The following is a 16,059-nucleotide window of genomic DNA, read 5'->3' as shown; positions in this document are numbered from 1 at the left end:
AACATTGCAGGGGGAAAGTACTCTTTAGATTATTTCAGCAAAAAAAATTGTGAGAGGCTCTCACCAGTCATCTTCTCCTAAAAGGGAGTCTTTTTCTCCACTATGTCATAGAAAATGTTTTGCATTGTTGGGAAGATGATAGCTTGATGAGTGATAGTGATAGGAATGAGGCATTTGAATTAAATGGCTGCAGTGCAGTCTTTTAAAATTTTCTATCATTAAATACCTTTATTTAGAATCCCCCTCTTTCTAGCTTGGCCTATGAAAAAATGCATGTAAACTAGTAAAACTGATTCTTACGTTTATTGCCTGACCTTGGGCCAGCTCTTTCTGTCTCATGCTCTGTCTCTTTGGTTTCCTTCTCTTTAAAAACAGCATTAAATGAACTACCTCTGTTCCTTAGTGACACTTTGTCTCATGAAAAAGAGGATATTTGCAAGGAGAGGCAAAAAGTATCTAAACACCAGTGAGTGTTTTTTACAAGTTCAGTTTACTAAGCGAAAGAGTAACCATGTTGATGTAAGTATTGAGTAATGTACTTGATAGCTTGAATCTTGTTGTATACCGATTTTGGTGTGGATATTTGGGAATTCATAAAAATCTTTTAATATCTTTTTTTTTTGACCACTGTGCATGAGCAATTGCCTAAGAAAACCACTTAAATAACAGAATAAATGCTTATAGCTCATTAAGTTTGTTAAAAGAGTTCTAGCTATATTTACATTACTATATGGGTCAGGGCCTATCCCCTCATCAGGAACAGCATGGTCATTTATGTATTGATACCTTTGCAGTGAAGGCAGTGGCAGTGATGTCAAAACCAGGATGTAACTGTGGAGGTCAAATAAATGAAGAGGATTGTCTAATACAACATATTTTAGAAGTCACTGTAAACTCTTAGGCAGTCAAGAATCTCAGTCCACTTATTTCAAATCAAGAGGTCAAAATATTCTGCAATACATATTGGGTTAATGACAGCAGACTTGCAAATCTATTGCAGTGATGTGGAGAAATGCCTATAAATAAATAAATAAACCAAATCATTCTGAGAACACAGCTGACAAGGATATTTTCCAGCCATCAGGGATGAGAAAGTGATTCATGGTCTTTCTTCAATGCTGGTGCAGGATTTTGCCTGAGGATATAAATTCTGCTGTTTTCAGTTTTACATTTGAATCGGTCTTTCTTAGAATCTCCTTTAATTTTTGTCTGCATCTTCTCAATCATGCTTGAGTGTTGTCTCAGTTGCATGATTTAAACCTCTACCTACTGGTACAATAATTGGCCATCTAAATACTCTCATTTGGAAGTCTCTAATTACTGAAAGCACCTATATTACTTAGATGTGTACCTCCTTCTGAAAGTTAGTGTTTAGGTAGCCTTTGTATAAGGATTAAGATTAGAAGCAAGATTAATTTAAGATTAATTGCCATCTAGTAAAATTCTGTTGTATATATGTAGTATAAACACTTGGAAATTTAATTTTAAAATATTTTCTTTCATGTTCATAAGTAAGCTGTGATGATGTATGATTCTTTCTGTATTTGTTCTTGGAATTGCAGCAACTGAAGTAAAAATTGAAGTTTTGAATTTAGAAATAAATTTACTTTAAAAGAACTTCCAGATTTCTAGACAAAATCTAGAGCAGATACACTGAAAAGATACTGGAAATATCTGATAAAAGATTTACTTAACTTTTAATTCTATTTTAACTATCTAAGAGTTATTTTGACTGCTGGTACTGGGGCCCAACTTTCACACCTCACTTCACCATTAGAGGATGTACACATACCTCAGTAGATACTGACACTGAATCTGAAAGCCGTTTTGAGATGTTCTTGAAGAAACATCAACTTACTGGTTTCCTGCATAAATCGTCATGAAAGCAAAAGTCTTGGTAGGACTTGAGGATGTTTCTGCTTTCAACTGGGAATATGTGTGTGGGAGGAGTCTGAGAAGAAGCATATTAAAGATCAGTCCCGTACAGTCCGAGCCCCACATAGATCCTTTAGCAATCCCTTCTTCTCTTATTCCTACCCACAAGTAAGAACACAACCTAAACTTGGCAACTAGACTAACTTCTCCATGCTGGATTAATCTCTTATATTGTGTTAACTGAGATGTATTTGACTTTAAGTATTATTCATGAAATCCTCTTCATACAAAAGCATACCTTTTACTAATTTTTAAACAGGTGCTTTTCAGCATGCTTTTCTCTCTTTGTGACTGGAAAGATTTGTATCACCATTAAAACAATAGAGCTGTCTCACCGCAGATGATTATGCAGCTCTTTCTTGGGCTTTGAGAGAATGCTTCACCATTCATTGTTCCTGGAATTACTGCATGGTCCCAAGAATGGTGGTCAGATTTCTAGTGTGGTGGTTCGCATGGAAAATAAGCCATGCCCAACTGATTCTCTTAAGTGTTAAGCAGTCCCGTTACTTAAGTAGATGAAGTAGATGAATTTAGGTTGAGGATCAAAACCTATAGAAATAAAATTCCATGTTGAATAGTGCCTTTCATTCCATGCACTTCTCAGAATATTAGAAGACGTGTAGGAATGAGTACACGTGTCCAATAAAACTAGGTGGAAGAAGGTGATATGCATGCTGTTGTTGATAGAAGCTCTGTTTAATATATTGGAAAAATTGTTCAAGAACAGTTAATCCTTACTTTAGGATTACCCCCAGAAAGCTGGCAAGGTCAGGCTGTACATGGATTGTGTGTCATTTAAATTCTGGCTGCATGAGTTGCCTGGGGGCAGCATTAACTACTATGTGGGACTTGTTCTGAGCTACATCTGTGAATCATCACTCTTTGTTTGAAAATAGTGGACTCCTCCTATCCTCCAAGCTCCTTCTCTTGACAGGCGCCATCAGTAGCGTTAAGCCTATCAGGTGACTATGCCTTTGTGCAGAGATTAATCAGTTTGGAAAATGCTATTTCCATGTAAACTACATGAGTTAATCAGATTATAACCCTGTGTTTTTCATGCATATCATAAATCATATGAGGAAGGAGCTTAAAGTCATTTAATTAAGGTTTACTCTTTGTGCTGTGAAAAGCCTTTCTGAACTTAATATTCAAACAGATTTTAACATTGGTTCACATAAGATTTAATCAACTGGAGAGAGCAGCACATTGCAAGGAAAGCAATGAAAACTCCTAGTAGGAGCTGTTGTTTGCAATATAGTAAATTCATTTACTACAGAAGCTGTGGGGAAAAGGGATTTGTTTGCAATACTTAGTATTTGTTCAGCTTGTATGTAGCCAACCTGACAAATCCAAGAGAATTAAATAGGTATGTTAAGGAGTCAAATTGTATATACTTTGTGTGCATGTATATAAGTCTACACAAACAAATATATCTTTGTGTATTTCTGTATGCACGAAGTATTGGGTGTGGGCAAGTTAAAGCCAGGTGGAAGCTTAGTCAAAAATTTCTTCATCTAGAGAAATCAAAAACAACCATCAAGAGCAATAATTTGAATACATACAAATTTAAATAGTTGGTCAGTTTTGGGACACCGAGCCTTCAAACTCACCTCTATAGCTGTAATATTTTTGGGGTTTTTTCAATAGCCTTTACATGTGGAATAGAAATCCACATATTAAAAAGTCATGAAGTGCATCTCATCACTGATGCAGACAGCTTTGCTGCAATGCTATTGCAGAGCTGACATTGCCTTTTGAAGCCTCAATAGTCAGGGAGAGGGAAAGAAATTAACTGATTCGGGGGACGTTTTTTCTTTTGATTTAGAAAGGAAATAAACATGGATTTGTTTGTAAATACAATTGCTTCCAGTTTTGCTCATGCATTAACTCTGCTGTTGTCTAGGCTTTTGGCTTGCAACTAAAATCCAGGACTAGAGTTATATCTGTCTATCATGGTAACCTGGTATGCAAACATGTTCTCAAGCCTAAACTCGAGCAACAGAGACTTGTTAATGCATATGGCATGTGACTACAAGAAATATGACAACAATGAATCACTTGACTCTGCAAACTCTGTCCTGAACTAAGACTCAGCTACTAAAGACAGTAAAATCTTGTCCTTCATGACCTTCTCTGGACCCTGACAAGTCAGTCTTGCAGTTTCTGCCTGTAATTTTATGTCTTCAGAAAACACTGATGAAGGCCAAGCTGAATATGTTTTTTTATGTACTTAGAAAACCGATGTTTGGAGGCATATCACTAGTGAACTAACAGTATGAAGCAGTGTGTTTATTAGGATTGTCTCAGACCTCCTTGGTAAAGTCAACTGGAAGGGCCACAGAGAACAACAAAATTTTACAATTTTCAGTTTCATGGAATAAGCTGAAATGTAATACAAATTTAAGAGGAAAAACACAAACCGCATACTGTGTTAAAACAAACATGAAAATTTTATCGTGAGGATGTGATCTGAAATGCATATGGGCTAGTGGAGTGCCTGTCTGCTGTTCTTGCTAAAGAATGATCTAATGTTACTAGATTGTCATTATAAGACACTTAATCCCCAGAGTGAGAAACAGGAAGAATATTTACAAGTTTCAGTGCTATTTACTAATTGCCAGCTGACTTGAGGAAAGCTAAAAAATGACTGGAAACATCCATTCCCATCCTGATACACACACATACTAATAATGGAAATGGCAGCCAAGACAAACAGCTAGCAGTGCGGTGCATCCTGTTGGCATCGTATTTTTGGCACTGTTGTAGCTACACAGAAAACAAGTGATACAAGAAATGTGTAAGGACATCTGTTCTGTAACCTATGGGGCTTCACTCACAAAACAGTTGTAAAATCTTCTGGGGGAGAGAAAAATTTCTCTATATCTGTGCAGATGCTCTATTGTAAGGAAAATATCAATGGAAGGAAGTGTTGAGCCCTTAAAAGAGGAAATTGTTCACCAGATTCACTGTCAAATGTTCCATTCTTTTCTTTCCTTTTCGTTTAACCTAAGTTATCTGCCATTCATAAGTTATATTTAAGCCAAGTGGTGTAAATCTATTGGGACTAATAGAATTGAATCATGGATGAAATTAGCCTGGTGTCTGCTTGTAACTCTTCTTCACTGCAGATTACTTGAGCTCTGTGTCACCCTGCTGCCTATTCAGGTCACAGCCTCTAAGCTACCAGCTTCCTTCCTGAATCCAGCATCTCCATGTCTGTCTAGGGGCATGACGGGGAGGGAAGAAACATTAAAGACATCTATTAAAATCCAAAGTATTGTTTACTCACCTGCTTCTCTTAGCTTGCTGATCCTTCCAAATACAAGCAGGCTATGGGAGAAGGAAAAGGGGGAGGTGTTAGTACACTGCAAGGCTCTCTCTACCATTCTTCTACTCCCCTTCATCCACATCCCATGAATGGACCTTTTAAAAAGGAAATAAACTTTCCCAAAACTCAAATCTTGTTGCAAACATTGGGATATAAGAAGTTAGGCTTCCCCCACAGGTAACTTACGGTGAGTAAGATATGCTTCCATGAAAAAGAAATCGGACCTCATATAAACCTGGAACACATTAGGAAACTGGAAATTAAAGAGGGACTGTGAGGTGCAGGAGGTTGAGAGAACCTGGGGAAGAAAAACTTAACCCTGGGAGCAGCTGGAGGTCTTAGGTGGGAGAGCATTTAGGAGCTGGAAGAAAAAGGCAGACTTCAACAGCACTCATAAAAACACCCTGACACCTGTAGCTGGCAGATTTAGGATACAGGCACAGGACTAATGCCCTGCCGATTGGCCCCTCTGATACTTGGTGTTACAAATGCAATAGGTCTGAGATTTTATCTTTTATGTCATATTTCAGTTTGGGAAAGGCATGGCTTGAAGAAGGGTGAGATGGAGCAGTGAGACTGCACCATGTTATAAGCATTAGGACTTGGAAGTTGTGTTGGTATTAAACATGCTTATCATTGAACACCTTGAATCATATTTTCATTTTATGTGTTTCCTCTAATTGTTCCATATTTACTTTATTGACACCCCTATGCTCCCATGCTCCCACTGACACCCAATGATCCATGCTTACAGGCAAATTGTCCATTATTTTATATTGTAGTACTTCTTCCCTTGATGATAGAAGAGGAGAGGGGCTCTCTTGATCTGATTCTATTAAGATAGTGGCTAATATTCATCCAGGAAGTTTCAAATCAGTTTTCCTGGAAAACAACCCTGAAAGCTGCTCTGTAATCCTGTAATTTATGTGGGAAGCCTTGCAATTAGTCTGTTTTGTGAGTAAAACAGTAGTAAGTAACAGAGCTACTCAACAATTCTAGAATTAGGATGTTTGTGTTGGTCTAATTAATCTCTTGATGATTTTGCGATTTCAGTTACCCCTAATTGACACCAGACTGTTCTGCAGATCATATGATCAGTCTGTGATTTAATCTTGAATGAAACTTTACTTGGCTCTACTTATAAACTCTGATCAGGGCCTTTTCGTCCAAGTCACTGTACAAACAAATAACCTGAACACATAGTTCTTCCACAATAAGTTTACAATTCACACATCAGACCAGGAAGCTAAGAGTGGATATGAAAAAGTAAACAAGGTGGGTTGAGAAACATATGAGGTAGCAGTTTAACTGTGTGGGAGGAGTGGATGTCTCAGCTTCTCTCCTTGCAGTGCTACCTGGTAATGGGCTTTGGCTTACCATACATAAAAAGGAAGGAAATTCTGATAGTTTTGCTAATGTGCATCAGGAATAAATGGATATGAGAAGACAGAAGATTCTTGGGTGCCAATCCCTACCCGTTGGATTCTTTCTCACAGTTGCTAACCCATGGGCAATTAAAGTACAAGGAAGCATAGGAGACCGAATCACTCCCCTTCCTCACGTGATGAGTAGAGCTTGCATTGTGATGACAAGGACCTCAGGGAGAGGAGGAGAAGAGAGAAATCAGGATGAAGAAATGTGCTGGGTTACTGGAACAGAAAAGTTAAGAAGAGAGTAGTTGAAAACCCTCATTACCACTGGAGGAATTATTTGTGGTGAACAGTGATTTTGCGGTGCAGTCAAGATCAAGGATGGAAAGACAGATGGTAGTTAGATCTTACAGGCATAGAGAATGCACATGTGAAGCTTCAAGGGACACTATGAGGTGGTAGAGAAAGAACTGTTATGAAGAATGGAAATATACCAAAACATCAAGAAAAACAGAAGAAATGAGGAAAGAGAGAATTCTCTCTGGGGAACTCAGCGAGTGATAACAGTGAAAGATCCAGTAATGGGACCTCATACAGGGGGCTCAGAGAACACATGGTAAAGGTGGAGTGGATTGTAGGTAACAGTGACAATCTGAGGTTTACCAAGAGACTTTATAAAATGTTTAGCTTTTTTTTTTTTTTTTTGTCAGGGCACAAACCATATCATTTCACAGACTAGAAAGATTCTAGTTTCATGCATTATGGGTAGGAGTACCTTGTACAGCCCTCTGAGGCTTTAGCAGCTAGTCATTACTATAGACAAATATGGGACACATGGTCTTTTACTTTAGGGCAGCCTGGCAATTTTTGTGCTGTTATTCATCTCACCAAAATACACATTGTCTAATAATATTTAAGTTGTATAAACATTCCTTTCAAGCGAAGGAGCTGTTGAGAGAATCCAGGCAAAGGATTAGTACAAAAGCAAATCTAGTACTTCATTACAACGGCAGCTCCTGTTCCAAGCAGGGTCCCTGTTCTCTGAGGGAAGTGAAGATAGAGACCTAGATTCTTTCTGTCCCAACACATAGGAAGAGAGCAACATTTGTTGCTTAATCATGAACAGTTCTTTAGGGCCTGCAGTCAGTTCCACTGCTGGAGGTGTTACCTTAGGGCAAAATGTCTGTGGAAAGTCACCTTTTCTTTCCCCTGTGATTAGTTCTGAATGCATCTCAGGAGGAAGTGATTAAAAAGCAAAATCCATTTTGCGGTTCTGCTTTACATTTCACCTTTGCAGTAGAACTGACCTCAGCTCTTTTATTGTGCTGGCTCTGTTTTCAAAGTTGGCCATGTGGCGTCAGAGAGTTTCATAATCAACCTTTGCTGAATCAATTATAAAAAATAATTATTTTTTTTACCAAAGCAGATAGAGGGAAGAGAAGAAGTGGGGCTCATAGCAGATGAAGCAGAAGTTGGTCAGTGAAGAATGCAGAGGAAAACGCTAGATAAAAACTGACTGTTCTTCTATTCCTGATTCGCCCTAATCACCCCATATTGGCTCCCTGTCTAGTACGATTCACTACCTGTGTATAAGAGATCAGGCTGTAACATTGTTCCAGGATCTGACTTTGGAGTGCTGGTAGTGTCCTGCTGAGCCTCTTCCCACTGCTCACACCTTCTGCAACCATCTGCAAGATAGGAGTTTGTCCATAGGATCTCTGGGAAGTGTGGGCTCTAGGAAAGCACATGGGGAAGCTGGAGAGACTTTACAGCCAAAAAGCCAAGAATCCTAAAAGTATATCCTATTCTTCATATAAGTGATGAAGCTTGCATTGACACAAAGGGGAGCCACTCATATGCCCAGGAAGAAGGAGATCTCCTCAACCCATGCACAAGCCCAGCTGTTTGTCATGGAGCTGTTGCATACCCACTCTGTTAGCTCTGTAGTCTAAATTGCTTCAATGTACAGGAAATGAATTAAATCTAGAATATCAAAACACACACCTTCCTTCATTTGGTGCTAGTACAATTGTGTCACTGGGTTTTTTGACAACTCATTTTTTCTTTAGGCAGCATTAAGTGCCTTGAAACAGTTTTCAGAACAAGGACTGGATCCAGTGGAAGGAGCTATGAAAGTTGAGAACGGATCACATGAAAAGTAAGTACCATTTAAATCCTCTGCATTTTAATGCCTGCGTGGCACGGTAGATAAGAAATGTTAATTAAGAGCTTAGTTGCCCTTTTAAACCTATGCAAAACTATTTCCTCTGGAATTTATGTACAGTTTGTGTCAATTTGAGAGGATAAACATGATTTCAGGTTTGGCATTACTGATACTGTTTACTAATTACACAGTCATTCCTATAGAAAAGCTAAAGAAAAGGATTTTCTTTCCATTGTATGGATTCTGTGTAAGTAGCATAACATGATTTTTGTCAAATGTGTTATAGCACATGATATTGCCTGTAAATAAGCATAGCTGTCTGCCAATAAGTCATTATGACTGCAAGCTGAATTTTTCCTCAGAGAATTTAAAAGTTGAATTTTTTTTCGGGTCTTAAAAAACTCTGATATGGAATATTAGCTCTAAGTAGGAGACAATAGAACCAGGATTCACACTGGATTTTAAATTATTTAAGAAAGTGGGATTGTCCATCCAGTAAACGTTTTTTTTCCAGCTGCTAGTCTGTTTATGTAGGAAAGTAGTCTTGTGTTACTAAATAAATTAGGAAGTAATAGAATAAAAGAAGTAAGTCTAAAAGTGGCACTTGGAATTTTCAGTAGATATATTGTAGCTATTTATAAACTAATTTAATCAGAAACATTTTTCCATATGATCTCATCAGCATACTATTTGAACATAAATATTGTTGTTTCACTTTAAAATGTTACCTTCCACAGTGACCTTTGAATCTCATGTGCCATCTGGTAATAAACATGTCTTAAAGATGTGCAACCCTGGACCTTACCACTCTTGTTAATGTATTAATCTTTCAGACAAGTCAAGCATCTGGGAGAGAAAGCAGACAATAAACAGACTAACTCAGGCACCATTGCTCAGGACTGCAAGGATTCAAAGGCTGTCGTCTAGGAGCTTCCCAGCACCCACGGCTGCCACTGCATCCTTATAAACCTGTCAACACGCAATAGGGTGTATGTGTACAAGGAAATGAATGACTAATACCATTATTTGAGTCTTATGTGAAGACAACACTATTCTAACACAAGAGATAGTATACATGGTACTGTTTATTCAACTGTGGAAAAAAATAAAATTGAACACTTCCCTTAGACCTCGAGATGAGACCATAACTCAATTGCCCAGAGGCAGAAGAAGTCTGATCGTGTTACTGGAGGTTAAAATAACAATGAATTAACAAAAAGTGTTAGGGGAAAAAAAAGGGAAACTTTAAAATTGATAAATATTGAAGAAAACAAGTCAGCATTGGTTCAGTTATACAATTTTTTGTAGTGTAGTTTTAAGTTCAGCTTACTGTTTTTTAAATAATGCTTGAATATTTTAAAATTAACCAATGACAGTGCTGTGAGAATTGTAGTTGTTGTCTTCATATATAGTCATACAGCTTATCTTTTTATGCAGACATTATGCATTCTTCATTCTATATGAATATGTATGACTTTAAGATGCACTACTCAGAGTTGTATGCAAACAGAAGTTTAAATCTTGACAAGTATTTGCTTAACATGAACAGATGTTAGTTATGATCATTTTCAATATACTCCAGGGAAAAAGCAGATATGGTATTTGATTTTCCTTGCCATAATCAATTAAAGAGGCGTCTTGCCTCCAAGCAACATTTTCCCCTTCAATTCTGCTCTCTGTTGTGTGAAGCACATCTACACCCCATTCTGTGTGTTGTATCAACCCACCGTTTGCATCAACTGAGTGTTTTTAATCTCTGCATTCGACCAAGAGCAAAAGGGAGGACTGCAACCTTATCAAGCCAAGGGTGGAAACTGTTGATGTAAAGATCATTCTTTTGTGAAAGGAGTGGCGGCAGAGATAAGACCTGTGGCTGCTCTGTACCAGCATATTTCTTTTAAGTGTGTGGCCAAATGCAGTAAAACCACATCAGTTCATGTGTACAATGACAGTGTCTTCTCTTTCTTTATCACTCACTAGTAGGACGACTAAGAGAAAAAGTGGAAAAGAAAACAACTAAAAGCTAACAAATGACTGGCTACCACACCAAAGCCAGGTTTCAACCAAGCTTTCCCCATGCCACCACTTTCTACAAACTTACTGTGTTAGACCAGACATGATGGTATTTAGGTAATTTATTTATCCAAAATACAGACTATTTTATTTAATACAAAAAACAGATAAAGTTTAACTGCTTAACAGTCAGGACAACATTGCACAAGATTGTAGAAGCACAAAAACCAGAGATCACAACTCAGTGACTCACACAGAAAAGCAGAGGAACAACAGTGTGAGGAAATGGTGCAAGGTACAGTGGCATTGATTCACCTCTGGGACGGGCTTTCAGGGGAACACGCATCCTGCTCTCACAGAACAAGAGCTTGGAATCCTTTTTTCTACTGCATGTTTCTCATGGGTATGATTCACTCTCAGCCCCGGCAGATAAGGAGTCTTTGTTCTAAAAGTTTGAAGTTTTCTAGGGTCTGACTTCATAGAAGGGTCAGGAGTAAGCCAAACCTTTCAGTTCCCAGAGATTTGCAGGGGCGTTTGGCACCTGGCAGACTCAAGTTATTCAGGCAGCAGCATACAAAAATCATTAGCTCTTGCACACCACCTTTCTCAGGAATATGTTACCTGCCTAATTGGCAGCTGGAGCAGAAATTCTGCTCCTTCAGTTCATCAGACAGCTCAAGGAGCTCAGAAACAGCCTGTCCATGCTTTAGCTGTACCTGCCACTACACAAGATACCAATGGCATTACTGTCCCCTCTCATGGAGAACAAGAACAAAAGGAAGAGGCAAACCCATTCTTCTGTCCTAAGGGTAAGATGCTGTGCTTACTGGGGAGAATGAGACAAGGAGACTGGCAGTATTGTCTCCCTGGCACTGACAGAACCTCCGTGGTATGTTCCCCATCCCAGTAAACTTAACATTAGTTGCTTTGTTGCAGGTGGGCTCTGCAGTGAGCACCAGCCTTGCTCCAGTGCATGTGGAGTGCAGCAAAGTGATGCTCAACCTACTCTCAATGAGAAAATTGCAAACAAACCAGCTGTCTAGGCCCAAGAGAGCTCATTCAGCCTCTCAAATCAAGCCAACAGTAAAGAAAGAGTATCTCTGTGAAACTCTTATTTCAGATTCTCTTTCTTGTCAGAACTACGCTTGATTCTGATTCTGGCATAAAAAAAAGGCAAGTAACTGAGCTGCGGGGCTCCCTTTTTTCTCAAAACTGTAGAAACATGGAGCAGAATAGGGGAGGAGGGTCATATAGTAGCAGAATTTCTAACTATTTTCCAAAAGCAGGGTTGACTAATGATGGTTGTAATCAGAAAGTCTGTGCAGCCTTATGTCAAGTGCACACAGATGGCAGTTTCAAAGCACCTCCCAAGCCACAGGTTAAAAGCTTCATCACAGAGGCCCCAGTGAAGGCTGACAGAGCTTTTCCTGGAATAATCTGAAGAAAGAGTTCCTGCTCCCTACAGGTACCAACAGCATCACAAAGACCTCTGTATGGAGCTCATCAAGATACTGCACCTGAACACCACAGTGCCATTTTTGTGTCATTAAGGCATTCCAAGGTTCCTGTGTCAGTGGAGAGATTTCAGTCTGTTCCACCTGCAGCATTTATTTTCCCAAAGAATATCCTGCAGTATTCCCACACATATACAGAAATGCATTTTAGTTTGGCACTATCACTAGCAACCTCCCAAGAGCTTGAGCAAATTCTTGCATCAGTGATGTTGCAGTAACCACTGGACTTGTCTCCAATCTTCAGTCTTGTTGGTTCACAGCTGTTTTTCTTAGTTCTTGAGCTGTCAGTGTCTGAAAGCTGCTGGGGAGGAACTAAGTCTGATAATCTAATAACTACTATATTTTTCTCCTGTAACCTGGTGTTTTTTCAATTTTTTGCTTTCTAAGATAAGAACATGTGGAACTGAACAGACTTTAGTTTTGTTTAAAAAGTAGCTAATGATGGACACTGAAAGACTATCAATTTGTTTGAATGTTACTATTAGTTCTAACAGGGTTGTTTGTTTTTCTGACAGCAGTTAATATTTTGAATTTTTTATTCTTTAGATTATATGTTCTTTGAGATATAGATTTTGTTCAACTTCTGTTTGCAAAGCACCAAGTGCAGTTTTGTTCCCCGTTGCACATGCATCCCACACATCTCATCCTATGTCTCAGAGCACTTTCAAAGATGAGCAAATGCCGGGTTTTCCATGTTTTCTTAGATCCACAGAAGTGCATTTAAGGTTCAAGCTGATCCTTAGGAATAAGGCAGGAATAAGGAACAAGGCTTAGGATAGCCAGTTTGCCTATCTAGCAGACTACTGAGGGAACTGTTCTCAATACTTTAAGGACTCAGAATACAAATTGTCATCAGTTTTGAACCTATAGAACTCATTAATCAAGAGGAATTCTGCTAAAGAGAAAATAGGACACTCAGGCATCCTCTCAGAAAACCTTTTCAACACCTTCCAGGGGTCAGCAAACTTAAGAACCTGCACAGGAAAAGGCTCATCACTGGGAGAATGGGGCATCTGATATGGCTCAAAGGGTGGGAATACACATGGTTAATCTTATATCTGAATTATCATCTTCAGTGGAACACGGTCCTGTCAACAACTCAGCACTCTGGCAGTTTCTGTTCTCGCATTGACACGTGTAGCACTCGTCTCCAAAGGGACAGATGTGCTGCTTCTGACAAATACAAAACACGGCAGCATTGGGGCCGTAGAGCTGCAGAACAGGGTTTAGATTTCTGTTCCCAGCCATCCCAGCATTCCCCTTCCATTTACAGTGGAGCTGAATTTACCTGTCAGCTAGAGTCCTCACTGAATTCAAGAGATAATTAAGCTGGCACTTAATTTCCCCCGATCAAAGTCATAGTCATAGGATTTAAAATATTTAGCACTTATCAGCAGCATTTGTAAAGGGTCTTTGGATAACAGCAGAGAGGAACCTTAGGAGTAGGGGAGTAGTTGGGGATGAATGACTGCAGGAATATGGAATCTCCTCCTCCTTGGCCTGAAGTGACAATGAAATCTAATCTTTCCTAAAGTGTATGCAAAGCCCTTGATCTCTCTGACAGTGCTTTACTACATGCATTTTATTGGTGGGTGGCTGCTTGTTATTGCTCTCATCTTTCTGTTCTTCTCCAATTCCCCATGAAATAGCAGAAGGTTTTCCATTTCCTGCAGTGAGAGTTGAGCAAAAATTTTAAGCTGGATTTGTTTTCCAGTTAATGGCAAAGGGCTGGGTTTTTGTTGGCTTGTTTTGAAACACTAAGCAAAAAAAATATGCTTGGTAAAATCTTTATACCTCTCCCAGTCCAATCCAGCATGCCCCACTCTCAGTTGCATCCCATAAACAGGTATTAGTTTCTTTGCTCAAATAAGAATGGTCTTTGCAACCCCTGAGAAAACTAAGCAGAGGGTGGAAGGTGATTTTTAATGATAGCAAAGACAAGGACTCTGTCAGTGCCCTGAATACAACATGGAATGACGTTTTGTGTGCTTTGGGAAGACATGGTTCTGCAACCAGTGAGAATGGATAATGGCTATCTTCCATCATCCTTCTGGCTTAAACATGGCAAGTTATCTGCCCTGGGCAACAGTGTTCAATGTGTATATTTGGCACAGCTCCCCAAGGACACCTCTGGAAGAACTGCAAGGAGAGAAGCATGTCCTGAGTAACAGCTTGCTCTGCCTTTCCCTCCTCATGGCCGAAGAACCCCCAGCTGAAGGCGTGAGGTACCGTCAAGATGAGGCACAGGGAAATGCTGCTTCTCCTCTGGGTATTTACCTCTCCTGCAGTCCTTGCTGTTTGTAACTGCATTCCTGAGGTGTGATATGAGCTGAGCAGGTGTGTACATCGGTAGATGAGACATGAATGAAGTGTTTTGGTGGTATGATTTCTATTATTCCACATGAGTGGCACTGACTTTTGTTTTTGATCATACAGCTTGTTATTTGCTTTATGCAGTTAGTCATGGTTGGCTGTGCACTTTTGTGCTTGGTGTTTTAACTCCATAGCACTTCAGTACAAAGGAAATTTTAAAAAACAGCAATGAAAATTGTTCTAATCTGTTCTTAATTAAATAGACCTCAATAATTGATTTATGAGAAGAAGGAAAGCTAAACAGAGTGGTTGCTAACCTAAATTATAACTTATTTAAGGCCAAATTTTTCCTTTATTTGTGATAATGAGGATCTAGGAGAGTCTGAATACCTATGAAGTTTTATCCAACAACACACAATAAATGAGAAGAAAATTACCCTGGATGAAACAGTTCATTCTTCTCACTACAATATATTAAATATACATTCGTGCATTAAAACAGATAATCTAAACCTGCTTATGTACTTTTGTTTGTGATTATATGTGCAGCATAGATTTTCTTTTTTCTAAATCACTGGTACCTGTTAAAAATATTTGAGGACAATAATAGTAAAGTCAATATTATCTAATTCCCTGTTTTAAAATGGCCTGTTTCCACCCCCCACCCCACCCCAAATTAACCATATTTGACCTGGCTGGAAATAGATTAGAATTTTTAAAATTTATTTAGATTTAAAGATAGGAGGTCTTCACATGTGGTTCAAAACAAAGAAGACATGTTTAAATAGGATAGGGAAAAAAAATCAAAATATGACATCTGTCTATGGTAACCCAAGCACTTAAACTGAACTTTCTTGCCTTCTATTTTTATAAAATGACAATTTATTGCAAACCAAACTTGACCTCTGCCTATATGGAGACAAACTATAAAGTAAAAAAGGTGCAGAACTTTCTTCTTGTCAGGGAAGAAGTTCCCATCCAGAGTGCAGCACAGTAACTATACTTTGACCAGCTCTTACATGCATCCTTATTAACCAAGGCCCCAGCTGTCATATTGCTGGAGTTATGGTGAATGAAAGTTCAACCCCACTGATAATTTATAAAATTGGGAACATGTTTACAGATGCACTAGAAATAGTGTAGTTAAATATCTGGCAAGCAGAGACTACAGCTCCCATGTACAATACATGATAGGAGTAAACAATTAAATGAGCACAGAAATGCCATAGTTCCTTGCAAAAGAAAAGTCACCCAGCCCAAGGCTGGGCAGTCAATGTATGCAGCTCACTTCAACATAATGACTCTTATTATTGTGAAATACTTGTTGCATGTGATCAACACAGCACTGAGAAATATGTTGCTACTCTTTCAGTGTTTCTTCTAACTCATAGACAAAACAGCCCGGGGCCAGAATGTTAATAG

General features: G+C 38.8%; 1 protein-coding gene across 7 annotated transcripts in view; it reads left to right on the top strand.

Moving 5' to 3' along the window:
• Positions 1-10,743, top strand: part of STAU2 (staufen double-stranded RNA binding protein 2) — a 171,970-nt gene extending 161,227 nt beyond the window's left edge. For 4 of the 7 annotated variants that reach the window (XM_039549126.1, XM_039549125.1, XM_019289106.3 and 1 more), the window contains 2 exons: positions 8,703-8,791; positions 9,631-9,724. In XM_039549126.1, the coding sequence (XP_039405060.1) occupies positions 8,703-8,791; positions 9,631-9,724 (183 nt within the window). Of the gene's footprint in view, positions 1-8,702; positions 8,792-9,630 lie in introns of all 7 variants that reach the window. The other 3 variants (XM_039549124.1, XM_019289110.3, XM_039549127.1) reach the window with 2 other exon arrangements.
• Positions 10,744-16,059: the final 5,316 nt, after the last annotated feature.

This window comes from Corvus cornix, chromosome 2, assembly GCF_000738735.6.
Source record: "Corvus cornix cornix isolate S_Up_H32 chromosome 2, ASM73873v5, whole genome shotgun sequence".
In the NCBI taxonomy this organism is placed as follows: domain Eukaryota; kingdom Metazoa; phylum Chordata; class Aves; order Passeriformes; family Corvidae; genus Corvus; species Corvus cornix.
The sequence above is the reverse complement of the archived record's forward strand: the minus strand, read 5'-3'. Positions and strand labels throughout refer to the sequence as shown.